The sequence below is a fragment of the Engraulis encrasicolus genome, chromosome 7 (assembly GCF_034702125.1).
Source record: "Engraulis encrasicolus isolate BLACKSEA-1 chromosome 7, IST_EnEncr_1.0, whole genome shotgun sequence".
In the NCBI taxonomy this organism is placed as follows: Eukaryota; Metazoa; Chordata; class Actinopteri; order Clupeiformes; family Engraulidae; genus Engraulis; species Engraulis encrasicolus.
In genome coordinates this window covers 44,569,992-44,585,994 of record NC_085863.1, presented here as the reverse complement: position 1 = coordinate 44,585,994, position 16,003 = coordinate 44,569,992, and the positions used below count along the sequence as shown (strand labels likewise).

The 16,003-nt window shown below is 45.3% G+C and overlaps 1 protein-coding gene across 1 annotated transcript in view; it reads left to right on the top strand.

The window, feature by feature from the left end:
• The window catches only part of gemin5 (gem (nuclear organelle) associated protein 5), a 39,342-nt gene that overhangs the window by 22,855 nt on the left and 484 nt on the right, over positions 1 to 16,003 (top strand). The window contains exons 18-27 of the mRNA XM_063203660.1: positions 224 to 349; positions 7,600 to 7,695; positions 10,846 to 10,983; positions 11,382 to 11,529; positions 11,788 to 11,907; positions 12,146 to 12,353; positions 13,623 to 13,880; positions 14,251 to 14,413; positions 14,611 to 15,163; positions 15,754 to 15,838. Coding sequence (XP_063059730.1) covers positions 224 to 349; positions 7,600 to 7,695; positions 10,846 to 10,983; positions 11,382 to 11,529; positions 11,788 to 11,907; positions 12,146 to 12,353; positions 13,623 to 13,880; positions 14,251 to 14,413; positions 14,611 to 15,163; positions 15,754 to 15,838 — 1,895 coding nt within the window. The remainder of the gene's footprint in view (positions 1 to 223; positions 350 to 7,599; positions 7,696 to 10,845; positions 10,984 to 11,381; positions 11,530 to 11,787; positions 11,908 to 12,145; positions 12,354 to 13,622; positions 13,881 to 14,250; positions 14,414 to 14,610; positions 15,164 to 15,753; positions 15,839 to 16,003) is intronic.

Sequence of the window (16,003 nt, the reverse complement as noted above, 5' to 3'; positions counted from 1 at the left end):
ATGCAAGTGTGTATTTGCATGCTATAATGACGGCAGGTGTTTTTTTTATTTAATTATTACACTTGTGGTGAAAAATGTTTTAATGTTGGCTGCAAGGGTGACCGTGACCAAAAGGTGTGTGTGTGTGTGTGTGTGTGTGTGTGTGTGTGTGTGTGTGTGTGTGTGTGTGTGTGTGTGTGTGTGTGTGTGTGTGTGTGTGTGTGTTGTGGTTCGGTTGTTGCAGAGGCGACGTCGGTGAGGAAGAAGAAGCAGCGCTCTCTCCTGCCTCTCAGTACCTCCATGGACCACCGGCCCAGAGAACACCTGCTGACAGACTGCACTACCCTCGCCACATACACACACGCCAGAGGTACACACACACACACACACACACACACACACACACACACACACACACACACACACACACACACACACACACACATCATGGACCACAGGCCCAGAGAATATCTAATGAACGACTGCACCACAGTTGCTACATAAACACACACACACACACACACACACACACACACACACACACACACACACACATGCACACCAGAGGTATAGGATAACGTGCATGCAGTGCACATGCACACGCACACACACCACAGGTAGAGGATACCACTGAGAAACTCACACCACTGGTAGAAAATACCACAGCAGGCCTACACATGCACACACTTCTCATAAGATTTACTTTGAACTTCAGAGATTAACTTACCTTCTCTTCCCTGAGCATGTGAATGCACATAATAAATGCAATTAACCTTTACAGATCTTACAGTTAACGTGACCTTCTGTAAAGTTTTTGAATGCAAATGTGCAAAAGTGAAAGTACATCCCAGTTACATGTTTGTACTTGCATGTTCTTTGTTCATTATAGAAATCCGTTGCAACGTGACATTTTCTCCAAAAGTTCAATATTATGACAGCTGAGGAGTGTGTGTACATACAAACTCCCACACATAATCCACACAGAAGCACAGTCACAAACACAACTTGCCAAGGGACCTCTTTTTTCACTCACTTCTCTCTCTCTCTCTCTCTCTCTCTCTCTCTCGCTTGCATGTGTGCACATTATTCCATTCATACTGTGTAATTGGGTGGTTGACGTTTAAGGGCGTAACGCAAAAAAAAAACAACAAAAAAACTTTTTTCCAATTCCTGAAAAAAATTATGGAAAATATTGGAAAAAAATAGAAAAAAATAAAGCACTTAGTGGTCCGTGGAAAATGTGTCCTGCATCAACACATTGCATAGGCATGTCACACCGCAGGAAAATGAAGTCACACAACAGGAAATTCACTGCATTTTGTCCATTTTAATCCTTTTGTATACATGACCGACATCTGAGCTCATGCTAACTTGATAATGATATTGTGTTTGTCATAATATTTGTTTTCATTTCTAAAAAAAAACTTTTTTTCCTTCTATAAGAGCAGTCACACCACAGGACACCATAAAATGAACCTAAGCATTGCGTGACAGAACATTGCAATATGAAGACATATTCAGAGGTTAATAGTCACCTTAAACTTCCACAGCACTCTCCAATAACTGAGGTACTGACTGGTTAGGAGCCAGTCTTTAAGACCCTTGTAGTTGGCCTTGCAGCTGCCCGTTCACAAACATTGACATACATGTCACCCCACAGGACGCAATTTGTGTTACGAAATTGAACTTGTAGTTAATATTACTGTCTTGAGTTTTTTTCACATTCACATATCTTAATATAAAGTTAATATTCATGCAATCATGCCAAATGCTTCATACATTATTCAAAATATTGTTGGTTAATTTATATATATATATTATTCCAGTTTTCATTAATGTTACAGTCACACCGCAGGATATTTGACATATAAACCTTGACATAAATCTTAACAAAAATGTTTTTTTCTTATCTTAGACTAATATTAAACATAATGTACCACATCTTCTTTCATTGACATTTGTTTTTTAAAGGAAAAATTACAGTTTTGTAGGTTTTTAACCAATGTTACGAAAAAACAAGGCGTCACGTCTCCCACCCAATTATATTTAAACCTCATGATTGTGGATAATACATGAATCATAGTCTTTCCAGTTCTCCATTATTATTATGCTTTGGAAAACTCTCAGTGGTTCAAAAAAAGCATGTTTGAATCATCGCCTCTGGCAGCACACATACACTCACCGGCCACTTTATATGGTACACCTTTTGCCTTCAGAACTGCCTGCAACAATACTCGGGTAGGCTGTGGCATTCCAACATAGACTAATTGGTACTAAAGGGTCCGAATTGTGGAAAGAAAATATCCCTACGCCATTGTACCACCAGCATGGAACCGTTAATGCAAGGCAGGGTGAATCCCTGTTGTCATGTTTTTGATGACAAATTGTGACCATTCCATCTGAGTGTTGCAGCAAAAATCAAGACTTATCAGACCAGGCAACATTTTTCTGATCTTCTCGTGGTTAATTGAGCCTGTGCAAATTGTTGTCTACGTTTCCTGTTCTTAGCTGACGGGAGTGGCAGCAGATGTGGTCTTCTGCTGCTGTAGCCTATCTGTCTCAAGACTTGTTGTGCTGTGCATTCAGAGATTCTCTTATGCATACTTTGGTTGTAACGAGTGGTTATTTGACTTAATGTTGCATTTGCATCGGCTTGAACCAGTCTGGACATTCTCCTATGACCCTTGGCATAAACAAGGCTTTGCCTACAAATCTGCTGTTGACTGTATTTTTTTCCATACCATTCCCAACCCCAACCCCAGAGATGGTTGTGTGTGAATATCCCAGTAGATCAGTAGTGTCTGAAATACTCAAAGTCCTTCTAGTACCAACAGCCATGCCATGTTCAAAGCCATTTAGATAACCTTTCTTAACCATTATGATGCTCCATTTGAACTGCATCATATCATCTTGACCATGTCTACATTACATTTAATTACATTACATTACACTTAGCTGACATTTTTATTCAAAGTGACTTACAGATATTTACAGGGTATTAGTTACAGCCCTCAGAGCAGTATGGCTTTAGGTGCCTTGCTCAAGGGCACTTCAGCCATGGGTGGAGGTGTAGGGAGAGGTAAGCCTGGGATTCGACCCTGCACCTGCATGCTGATTTTAAGTCCACCTCCCTAACCACCATTGTTCAAATGAATAACGGGTTTTAAATGCCAGCCGGTCAGTATTTGTTGTTAAACGCGTTCCAAAAACATCAAAAGGCAGAGGATGAAGAAATGAGTCATTTCTATATTTGTCTCATTGTCGTCATTATCATGGAGTCATTTTTTTGCACAGATTTCTACATAGACACCAGCAGAGTTTTCCTCCGCGGAACATCTTTTTTTTTCTATCTGGGTGGGAGGTTAGCTGGTACCATAGACTTGTGACAATCACAAGAGGAAAGGCTATGTTGGGCCAAAGAAGGTAGATTGGAGAAGATGTATCACTCAGTGGAAAATACATTGGCCACGGTGTAGTACGAGGGCGTTGCTTAAATACCATAGAACTAATACTTTTCCATGCTTAAAGACACGGTGCGCATGGTCAGTGGGTATGGCGCCATGATGGATAAAATTTGTACTCCGTAAAATCGGTCGAAAGAGGATATCCGGTTGTCAGTGTTCAGCTTTGGCCAAATTAACTGCAGCTGTTGGTCAGCAGTAATTGCGGGGGATAATTAAGGATAGCTGACAAACATTCACAATGTCCTATGACCTGTTCCACACTCCGAACCTGGGGGTAGTGGCATTGCACTTCACCATGCTTCCAATAGGCATGAACGGCCATCCGGGTACTTTGCTCATAAATGTGCGTTACGCCCCTTTATGGGGGAAATCAAACCGAATGCTACATTGGCTGGCCTAAATTAACACAGTCCATGCTTCAGCCACGGATGTTTGGCTATATTATTTGAACCGCCGGCAACACAACATGTTTTCGGCATGTTGTGCGAGAACAACGCTAGTCTACAGGTCCTTATCTTTCGTTTATTAAGCCCCAACACCACCAATTGACTTGCATTGGCTGTTTTCCCCCACAAAAGGGCGTAACTCACATGGAAAACGTCACGCCGTTCATGAGTATTTGACCGTAGAAGAAGAAATTTGTACTCCCCTCGCCGTCTACTACGCTGTGATGACGTCTGTGGTCGCTCTTCTCTCAAATCTCTGTTTGGTTGTACTGAAGTAGAGTAGAGGTAGAGGAGGCCTGCACAACTGATTGGCAGATAGGTAATCAGCTGCTAGTCAGCTGTTCTAATAGGCCTGGCAAACAAGTATTAGTGATCACAATCAATCATGGCACCTGCAGCCAGTTAAATACCTGTTTTAACAGGCGTGTTAGAAAATTAAACACATACAGCAAAAGAAGCAAAAGTAAAAGCATGATTGATTTGGCACCTGCTGATGCTTTTCTCTTAGATGTTTGTGCCCTCCACTACACTTTGAACTATAAAGGGGAACCATGAAGTGTTGGGTAAGACCTTGAGCACAGAGCTAGATGCAGCGTCATGGGTTACAAATAGATAGGAAGTCCAACCGTCAGCCAAAAGGTCCTCCTCTGGGTTCTTCTCCAAACGATAACTGGTAGCTGGGTGGGGAACGATTCAGATCTCTGCATTATCTTCTCCTATGGTTGAGATATGCTAAAGAAAGGCATCTACTTGTGTTGAAATACAGGATTTCCGTTGCATTTTATTTCCTTCAGTGAACTCATAAGATGTGCAGGTGTAGACTTGAGAACAGTGAGTACCTCACTGACTCATTGGCCCTCATTTATCAAAGTAGCGTACGACGAGAATCATACGTACGTGGTGCGTACGTTCTTTTCCTACGACCAGTTGGCGTTTATCAAATCTCGTCGTAAGCGCAGGAAAGATGAAATCCGTACGCCTGCTCTCAGACGGTGTACGCCGTTTTCAAGTTGGACCTGAGATGACTATGATCACCAACTTGAGCAGCAGTTGTAGCGCAACAACTCATTAACATAACTATGTAGCTTAAATAATTACAAAATGTATATTTTGGCTAGGCCTATAACTTCTACCTGTTTGAATTGGTGCACCCTTCCTGGTAGCGCTGTGTTAATTTACTACAGTAGGCCTAGGTCAACAACTGCAAGAGACTTCTAATTTGTGATTTCAAGTCAAGTCAGCTTTTATTGTCACTTTCTGTCATTTGACATGATGTGTGAATAATTGTGCAATAGCCTACAGCCGCGTATTGAAATGTGCCTTCAGTCATGGGATCAATGAACCGACGTCCCTTCTTTTTAACAGCTGGGACTTTAGGCGCACATCATTCAATAGCCTACAGTAGGCTAATAATCTCCCCGTTGAGTTTTGCCGTTTCGCACACGACTATCCGAATATAGGCTACACCTGACACGTGTGTGTCCGATAACACGTAATAGTCGTCCATTAAGGTGGCAAAAAGGCTATTCCCTCGAAGGACTGGAGCGCAGGACAGAAGCAGGGCGCACATGAGCGTGAGAAGGACAGAGCACTGGACATGTAAGACTCTCCTTACCCAACAAGTGGTTTGGGCACTGTTTGTCGGCCAATTTCATGTAGGACCATTTTATTGACATCGTTTAAAAAAGTTTAGAAGAAAAAAAATTAGGCCTATCATTATCTTCATTATTTCTGCTGTAGTCAATCAAACATTTAATTGTAACCACCATTATTTGGGAATCAATCTCTACCCCTTCCATATTGAGAACCGAAACATTGTTGACTACTGCTGTTGGTTATTTCCACATGTTATTTTGTTGTCTACCTCGCGTAAAGCCTAATTTCAAGCTGTCAATCAACCAGAAACATGGATGTTTTAGCCGGTTTGCGTCTCTCCATGTCGCAAAATCCGGGGTGCGGTCTCCTTCCGCCGTTTTAGAGAAGGTGTGATAATTCTAATTACGATGGTTTTCAGACGATGGAATTGGAGAGGTACGTATGTTTAGTAAATCTCACGTGAGCCTCGTCGTACGACGAGATCAGCGCTCATTTCTGCGGTGGTTTCTACGCAAGTTTGATAAATGAGGCCCATTGACTCTAAATTAGGATATGTGGACACCAAGGTTGGATTCTAGTCTGTGATTCGAAATGGCGGACATGGAGAAGATCCACCTATCCATGTATGAAAAGTGTAGGTCTTTAAATGAATGGTCACAATAATCTACATTTTAAACTTGTCAGTTGTAGTCTGTACAGACACACTGTCGCCTAAAACATTTTTTAGCATCTCTCTTCTCAGAAAAACATGCTCCCTGAGGGGAGGCAACACCTGTGGTGTATCGACATGTAGTTCTCAGTATGCATGTTCACTGGAACCATAAACCACATTACCACAGTAGCAACACCTCAAAGTGACTTCCGGGGTTTCAGATGGAAAATAGGTCAATCCCTTAGTGGTAAAGGAGACTGAACATAGTAAGAGTTCAGTATGGTTGGTTGACTATGGAGATGACCTGACACCTCATTTTTTGCTGTTATATTTAGTGTCACCAATCCAATAGACCCTTTTCTACAAATATTTTGACGTTTGAAAAGTCAGCCTGTGTTTCGTATTCAAAGTTAGATGAGATATTCAACATCATTATCGACCTGTCAGGATACAGATGAATGTACAGTAAAGTGTCGTTTAGCATCTAATCATAGGTGTGCCTGACTGTACTGAATGTGCATATACGTATTTACTGGGGGTTTTTTCGCACCCCACCTTGCAAGTGTGTCGGATGACCAATAACCATATGAAAGTGAAGCGAAGTGAAAGTCCACCTGGGAAACTCCAACTCCCATTGTCATTGTGACACAGCACTCCACAGCACACAAGTGCTCACTGCACACAACGAATTTGCATTTATGCCTCACCCGTGCATGGGGGCAGCCCCCAATGGCGCCCCAAGGGAGCGGTGTTGTAGGACGGTACCATGCTCAGGGTATCTCAGTCATGGAGGAGGATGGGGGAGAGCGTTGGTTCATTTCTCCCCTCACCAACTTGGCGGGTCGGGAGTCAAAACGGCAACCTTTGGGTTACAAGTCTGACGCCCTAACCACTTACCCATGAGTCATGACTGCCCTTAAGTGACACTCCATTTTATGGTGTTAGTTTTACAGTGTCGCCTATCCAATAGACACTGCTCTACACATATCTTGATGTTTGAAAGCTCAGCCTGTTCAATATCCAAAATAAGATTGGATTCAACTTTGTCATTATACATGTTGTGAGGTTGGAAATTATTATGCAATACAATGCAGTTTAACTTTTAATGCGTATGTACTTAATGTATGTGCTTTTTTCCTCACACCTCTCCTAGCAAGTGTGTTGGAGATGAACAATAAACACACAATGCTGATCAGAAATAACTGCATAAGTCCCACACACTAACCATTTCACAGTATTTTTGTTCACAATGTTTCAGTTTTAGACCTTCATCAGGTTTTTTTTTTTTACTTTCACCTAAGGTTGTGGTTGAGGTTGGGGCTGAGACGAATGTAAAAATGGTAACTGATGAAGGTCGAAGACAGGAGCATTGCGAATAAAGTGTCCACAAAGTGGTCAGTGTGGGGGAGTTCATGTTTATTTTCTGGATATTAAGATGTTGACTTGCTTTATGTGTCTGCAGATGAGGTTAGCGAGTGCGTGCCGGGCTCAGGAGAGCACATCCAGTTTGGTCTCTTCTCTGACAGAGAGGCCCTTCACCGCATGCTGGAGGAGGAGGGTAAGTGTGTGTGTGTGTGTGTGTATGTGTGTGCGTGTGTGTGAGCGAGGGAGAGAGAGAGATGGCGATTGTGGGAGAGATAGAGATAGAGAGAGAGAGGCCCTACATACGGGAGGAGGAGGGTAAGTTTGTGTGTGTGTGTGTGTGTGTGTGTGTGTGTGTGTGCGTGTGTGCATGCGTGTGTGTGAGCCAGGGATGGAAATAAGCACCCGTCCACCTGCCAATGACTGGTGAATTTGGCCTTTGGCAGGTGAAATATGTCAACTCACCCGTCACCTTGACGGGTGAAATTTTTCTATAGGCGCCCGGGTTAATGCTGAATTATATAACATCCAACATCAACGGCTTGAACAAATTGGTAATGAAAAGGGTTATTGGCAACACAATAACTGAATTTATGACCTCTGAAACAAATTGATCAGAAAATGATGTCACTTGGCATTACAATGTTTGGAACGGTTGAACATGGACTGGTAAAAATGTTGACTGTTAAAAATTGTGAGTGACTGGTAGATTTTAGAATCTACCTGCCACAGTGACTGGTGGGGGAAATCTTTAAGTTCCACCCCTGGTGTGAGCGATTGTGGGAAAGACTGAGAGATGGAGAGAAAGATAGATAGCAATTGTAGAAGGGAGGAAGAGGGATTGTGAGAGATTATGAGCTTGTGAGAGATTGCGAGAGATTTTGTGTGTGTGCATATTAGATGTGTGTATTGCGTGCAGTGTTGCGATGCTTCTTCCCTCTTCGCTCCTTCCCCTGCACTCAACCAGAGAAACGGACGTGTCATTGCAATTTGCTTTGGTACATTGATCATGTCAGTTTTGCAAGAAAAGGAGTTGGCGCGGCAAGTTGGCAAGTAGCAAAAGTTCATGATGATTTTAATAGGATCAACTGCATAGATCAGGGCTGATCCTATGCTGACAGAGAACCCCGCTTGGCCGAATGTTACCTCAGTGTGAATGGGTGGAGGAGGAGGAGGAGGAGGAGGAGTATGATGATGATGATGATTGTCCTTTCAGAAAATTGTTCTGTGCCATACACAGTACAGCATTACATGTGGCGTGGCTAACTGCCTTAGCCTTCTTTGGGAAAAGGTGCCCTCAGCCTATAAAAACTTAAATAACTCCGCCTCTGAAGCACATGAAAACATGAAAATCTAAGACCCTAATCTTGCATTAGAATGTGTTCATTCTCTGCAGGAAGGAACAAATGTTCTGTAGGCTCCGTTTCTTTGGAATGAGGGCAGCCAACCTGATGGGCTTTAGTTTGGTTTCTATTAGATTGCACAGCGTTCTTCCCCTGTTCCCAGCCCCACTAATCTTATATAACTACCCGTAAACTGGATCAGCTCTGGGAGAAAGTATGCACTTTCACTTTCACTTCAACACAGAGGGCGGGTCAGGACAAGCTGGAACCGGTTCACCGACAAAGACACAAACAAACAGTCCATGTGCTCATTTCCCTTTCTCTTGTTTGGCACATTACCTGAAATGGTGGGCAGATCCTTTAAACATGCCACTGTACTTGTTTAGTTCTGTAGGAAAGGCATTTTCCAAAGTTTACGTGTGGAGTGAATAACTTTATATATATAGCCTTCCTTTGACAGGAAGGAAGGTAGAGAGCAGACAGGAAATGGTTGGGAGAGAGAGACGGGGGTTGGGGGAAATGACCCAGGCCGCACTTGAACCTGGGGACCCATGGGCATGTACGTGCATGGTGCATGTAAAATTGTTTGGTACATGGTGTTTGTGCATGTACAACTCCTCCATGACCTTTGTCATATCTTGAAAAGGTGAATAATTCAGAACTGTGTGTGTGTACACCGCATTCTTTTGTGTAAGTACTGGATGTGTGTAAGCCCTTTGCTGTGTGTGTGTTTGTGTGTGTGTGTGTGTGTGTGTGTGTGTGTGTGTGTGTGTGTGTGTGTGTGTGTGTGTGTGTGTGTGTGTGTGTGTGTGTGTGTGTGTGTGTGTGTGTGTGTGTGTGTGTGTGTGTGTGTGTGTGTGTGCGCGCAGTGCACATGCGTGCATGTCTATGCCATCTACTGAGGAAACCGGGTTAAGATTAAAATCAATAGATAAATAACCCTGCCCCTATGTGTTTTAACACGCATACCACCATGCGTGTGACAGGTGTGAAAGTCTTTAACTATTTTTCAGATGTATTTCCCATGAATTGTTGCGTCCCTTATCTCTTTCATCAGCAATGTCGCAAAAGAAGTGTAGGCTTTTAGTAAGCCATATTCCAATCTATTGCACCAATATGCCACTCCCGACATGTGCTGTGTTGTTAATTCTCCAGAAGCATCTGAGCACTGATTCTGTTGCACATCTGCACCAAAGTCCTGATAATGGTTTGAACTGAAGTAAGTTGAAAAGGCCCGTGCCAAGCTATCGTGATTTTTGCTTTCATTGCTATGCACTTTGTACATGAATTACTTGGAACAGAAGTCATCTGACCTCCCACAAACTTGTTTTCCAAAAACTTGTAGGACTTGTGCGACACTGCGGTTCATGGATACTCAGTATTGAGGCAGTACTGGGAAACACCCAAGGAAATGATCCATGGCTTATGAAAAGTGTGTAACAAAGAAAAATAAACATGCACATCTATCTCATAAAGATTGCGTGCACAACTAGTCACTTGAAAACTGAAAATAAAGTCTGCGACACCACGCTCCCATTGGTGGGACCTGGGTGTCGCAGACTTAATTATTTTCAGTTTTCTTATGAAAAGGGAGGCACATGGGAAATGGTGCAATGAAATGAGGGTGGTGGCAGAGGAGAAATGAAAGGATCGTTATCTCTGTCAAGTGAGGACATATGGAAATTAGATTAGATGAGGGGGAGCCCCGCCAAGGTCACAAGAGATACATGCACGTTTGTCTGTGATGAGAATTTTTATGTTGGGTGTTGACATGTTATTATACAGTATGTTAGGTATGTGTATGCATGTAGTGAAGAGAGGAGCCGTGTCTTGAGGTTTTTTTTCCCCGTGCGTGCGTGCGTGCGTGCGCGCATGCGCGTGTGTGTGTGTGCACGTGTGCGTGTGTTTTAAGATCATTTATTTGATCATTTATTTTGTCTGTGTCTGTATGTCTGTCTGTGTGTGTGTGTGTGTGTGTGTGTGTGTGTGCGTGCATTCCATAGAGCGGGGCCATGTGGAGGGTGGCCATTTTGAGTCCATGTTTACGCTGCGTCTGTGGAGAGGGCAGGAGGTGGAGGCCCTGAACATGGCCATGGAGAAGGGCGAGCTCAACGACCACCTCATCGCCATGGCTCCCATGGGTGAGGAAGCTCTTTTATGTAGTCTTCTTGCACACCTCCTTTGGTCAGCTGTGTTGGAGGGGAAAACCCACAAAAACCAACCTTAGAAAACAAAACAGGGCCCTATTGTGGTGCTAATGGTAGGACACTTGTCTACTACGCGGCCGACCCGGGTTCGATTCCCAACTCGCTTTCTGTCACTACCTTCACTGTTCTGTCTCGTTTAAAAACTAAATTAAGACTTGAAAAGCCCCCTTTTAAAAAAAGCAAACAAAAGAGCTTAAATTGCTTGAAGAAGGTCACCAGACCGAAACGTTGCCATGAAAACATGCAAATGAGGACGATGTGTGACACATTGTGAATCTAATGTCGTCCATGTTGTAACACCCTGCTCCTGCTCCTGTTCCTGCTCCCGCCAGCGGGCTACAAGGTGTGGGTGCAGGCGGTGGAGGCCTACGTGAAGCAGCTGTGCAGGCAGGACCAGCACCTGAAGGCCTCCTCTCACCTCATGTCCATCGGGAAGTTCTACGACGCCGTCAGCCTCCTCAAGACCCATCACTTCTACAGGTGCCTATGCACACTTTTACAGTGCTTCACTATAGGATAGCCCATTGACATGAACATATAAAATGCCAATATAATTGAAGCAGCACATGTAGGCACACACACACATTGTCTTCTACCAGCTACCTTGTCTACTCATGTGTAGTGACTGACTGTTGCTTTGTTGTATCTGACATATAATCACACATGCACAAACACAAACGCGCACACGCACGCACGCACGCACACAGCATTTCAATATTGCTGTTGGTGGTTGTGCAGGGAGGCCATAGCGATGGCCAAATCCAGGCTGCGACCTGATGACCCGGTGCTGGTGGACCTCTACATGACCTGGGCAGAGCAGCTGGAGAAGGATGGACATTACACCGCAGGAGCCAAATGGTACCAAATCGCCTTGTAGAAACCACTGTGTTAGGGAGATGGACTGGTTAGGGATATGGGTTGATTAGAGAGATGGACTGTAGATCACAGGGTTCCAGGATCAATCCCTACCCTTAGCAATCCATGCTTCTCTTGGGCCTGTAACCAAAACCCTGTACCTGAATAACTGAAAGACACTTTGGATAAAAGCGCCGTCAGCTAAGTGTAATGTAATGTAATCTAAACCCACTCTCTCCAGCTACCTGGCGGTGGGGCGTGACTTTGACGCGGCGAAGATTGTGGGGCGCAAGGGCGACGCGGCGTCTCTGCGTGCGGCCGCCGCCGTGGCGCGGGTGAGCGGGCACCGGGAGCTGTCGCGCTCCCTCGCCCTCCGCTGTGCCAAGGACCTGGCCACCGCACAAGACTGGAGGGCTGCGCAGACAGTACTGCGGGAGGAGGGCATGCTGGTGAGATGATGACGTTGTGTGTGTGTGTGTGTGTGTGTGTGTGTGCGTGTGCGTGTGTGTGTGTGTGTGTGTGTGTGTGTGTGTGTGTGTGTGTGTGTGTGTGTGTGTGTGTGTGTGTGTGTGTGAGAGAGAGCGAGAGAAAGGAAGCTGAGGTCCAACTGGTGGGGTGTGTATTTGCGTGGTGGGTTGCGTGAGACAGGAAATGTTGCATGTGGGGGCCCATTTAGTGGAATTGTGTGTGCGTGTGCGCACGTGTGTGTGCGCGTGTATGCGTGTACGCATGTGCATGAGGGGAGAATTGGGAGAGGCTTTCTGAGAAAATTCTACAACAGGAAAATTCTAGTGAAATGTGTGTGTGTGAAATTGTGAGCAGAAAGGGGAACGCGTATTTCTGAAAGACAGGAAGAGGGTGTGTGTGAGTGCAGCAGCAGTTGGGCATCCTGGTTAGGCACTGTGGTCTATTAACTCTGCAAACAGGGCTCACACAGCGTCTGTGTGCATGTGCGGTTATGTGACCCAGAGATTGAAAGTACTCCTTTTTTTGCATGCACTAGGCGTGCTGCTCATTAATCAAAAGTGGCCTAATTTCAAGTAGAATAGGGATATATTGGTATTTGTATTAATATGTGTGATTATTCCTGAACATTGCATGTGTAAAACCACTCATACATTAGAATACTCTGTAAACCATAATGTGCTCTGTACAATAGCCTTTTTTCAGCCCCATATAGTAATTGGACAGCTGTGTGGTGATCAAGAAAACGTACATAATAACAAAATTAAGAAGGCTTTAGTACTATTCCCAAAAGCATGCATGGGACATGACTGTATGGCCCCGCTTATATGGTCCCAGAGCAGTGTAACCGTACCCCGTAAAAGCTCATCCAGGATCGAGGATCCGTTTCAACCTTTTTTAAAAGGCCTTTACTGATGATGGGACAGTCCAGAGTATGACGGGAAGAGAGTGGGAGAGAGAGATGCTGCATGGCCCAGGCCAGACTCGAACCTGAGTCCCCAATGGCCATGCAAGCCCACATATGGGGGTGTCCTAAGTGCCCTACGCCACAGCACCTCCAGAATCTCTTTGAACCTTCAAGAAACTTCTCAAGACTTGTCAAGAAGGGTTATTGGCTGCTTATAGCGCTTGCATTCTGTACACGCCCCACATATTGTATGCTGCTGATTCCTTCTTTGTGAATGGCTTTGGATGAAATTGTCTGCCAAATGTAGGACAATGTGATGTGATGTGATGTAATATTCCACCTCCAGAGCACCAGTCTGACCTTCATCACCAACGAGGTCCTGGTGATGCGTCTGTCCCCCGTCGGCGTGGTGACTTGGAGCCCTTCCTCCACGCACGATTGGTCGGTTCCCACCGCAGAGGAGTTCATACTGGCCGTGGGCCGGGTGTGGAAGCGGGAGTTCGGCGTGTGCTCCACCAGCTGCAGTGAGCAGGCCCGACAGGCACTGGACGAACTAGGGGCCGTGGAGAACCCCCAGGCTACCCCCAACATCCCTCTCAGACAGGTACGGGGTACAGAGAATCCCTAAACTGTCATCAATGTCATTCATAGGTGCAGCTATTGGGGCACGGAGAAACCTCCAGGGCTACCCCCAAACTACCCACAGACAGGTACAACTGTGGGGACATAGAGAAACCCCCACGGTACACCCCTATGTCCCTCTTCGACAGGTATAGCTATTGGGGCTACCCCCCACGTCAATGTCAAGACCTCTGCATACTTTCGCAACAGACTGTTGCCGATAGCTTTTCGCAGAAGGTTGTGTGATGTATTGTTGCGTTGGAGAGTAGTAACGGTACTATGCGTGCGCTTTAATCCATCACGACAGTGAGAGGAATTAACTGCGGTCTTCTCCTCATCTCTCTCTCTTCCAGCTCCTATCCCAGGTCGCCCTTGATGTGTCTCAGGGTCTGCTGTGCACGTTGCTAGCGGACGACAGAGGGGCTCTGGGACACTTCCTGCGCGCTATCGTACGTGGCTCCGAGGCGAATAACTTCAACCTCATGTCAGAGATGTGTGAACTCCTCTTCCCTGACGGTGGGTAGAGTGCCAGATTTGATATTTGACAATTGTGTACATCTCTTTTAAGCACAAGACGTTTTTTTTTTTTTTTTTTAAACATTTACTTTCCGCTATACCTGTAATTGTACAATCATTCCTCCCCCGTCTGTCTGTCTGTCTGTCTGTCTGTCTTTCTTTCTTTCTTTCTTTCTTTCTTTCTTTCTCTCTCTCAGGACTGTACTCTCTAAAGAGGTACACCCAATTCTTGGACGTGAGCTGTGCTGACAGCGCTGCCCTTGCTCGCAGTCTGGAGGCCTTCATTTGCTACCAGCAGCTCTACAGGGCCTGGTGGACCAGCAGCACTACCACCCCTGCACAAGGCTCAGGGCTGTCTGCAGACAGAGACTCCACTAACATTACCGAACCGCCCCAGGCCCAAACGGACCACAACGGACTCTGTCAACAGAGCCATGAGAACGGCCTGAGTTCTGCTACAAACGGTTCCGTCGCTGGCCGTCGTCTGGACTCTCCGGCTCAGGCTCAGTCTCAGGTTCAGGAGGAGCTGGCTGAGGTTCTGGTGGAGGCGGGCCGGCAGGTTCTGTCCGAGCCTCACGCCTCCCTGCAGGCCCACCAGCGGGCCGTGGCCGAGGTCCAGAAACGGGTGTCCGGGCTGGTCCAGATGCACAGCCGAGGGCAGGAGGCCCAGCCCAGCAGCTCTGCGGAGACACCACCACCACTCAAGGCCGACCAGGAAGGGGCTTCATCTCGGCAAGATGGAGGGGGCAGGTATGACCCGGAAACGGTCAAGTTTCTTTATCCACTCACAGTTCCACTCACTCAATGTTTTAAATCCTTATGCTGTATTTGTGTCATACTGTGGCAGCAAAAGGTCTGCCCTTTGCACACATTAAAATTAAGAGTGTGTGTGCTTGTGTGCGTGTATGCGCCCTGTGACAATGACCTTCCCTTTCACAATTGGAATGGCTTTCACTTTAATATGAGTATACAAATGGCCCTATGCAGTGCTTAATTTGAGGGGGAGCAAGGGGGAGCTAGCTCCGGAACCTCAGATGAGAGCTCCGGAACCTTGGATGGAACCTCATGGAAATACATCACAGATCCCCCTCAGGGGGGAGCCACCCATCCTCTGCGCTCCAGGACCTCCCTCTTAACAAATTAAGCACTGGCCCTATGCATCCTACTACTATGTCCCATTGGGAATAATTCACCAGCTGACTATCCAGAATCCTGCATATATTTACTTTGTCAGATTCATTGTGTCATTCATTATGCTGTTATTATATATTATGATGGTATTATATATTGCGCATAATATATTATGCTGAAAATATGCATTTTCTGGTTGTGTCTGTCAGCTCTGAAGCGCACACTTTACCTGCTCTCATCGCCTGTATGTCTGAACACAACAAGGCCATCGAGGACCTGCCCCAACACGTCAAAGTAGGTACCAGAGCAAGCTCGGTGAAAGTGAAAGTGAAAGCCCACACCTGCTATTTATTTTATTAAAATCTATTTTATTTTCTGTGTTTTGATCAACTCTGACATTTGTCTTCCCTCCATTTTCCAAAAGAACCTTGTTCACACCACTGACAAATTCGCATAAAT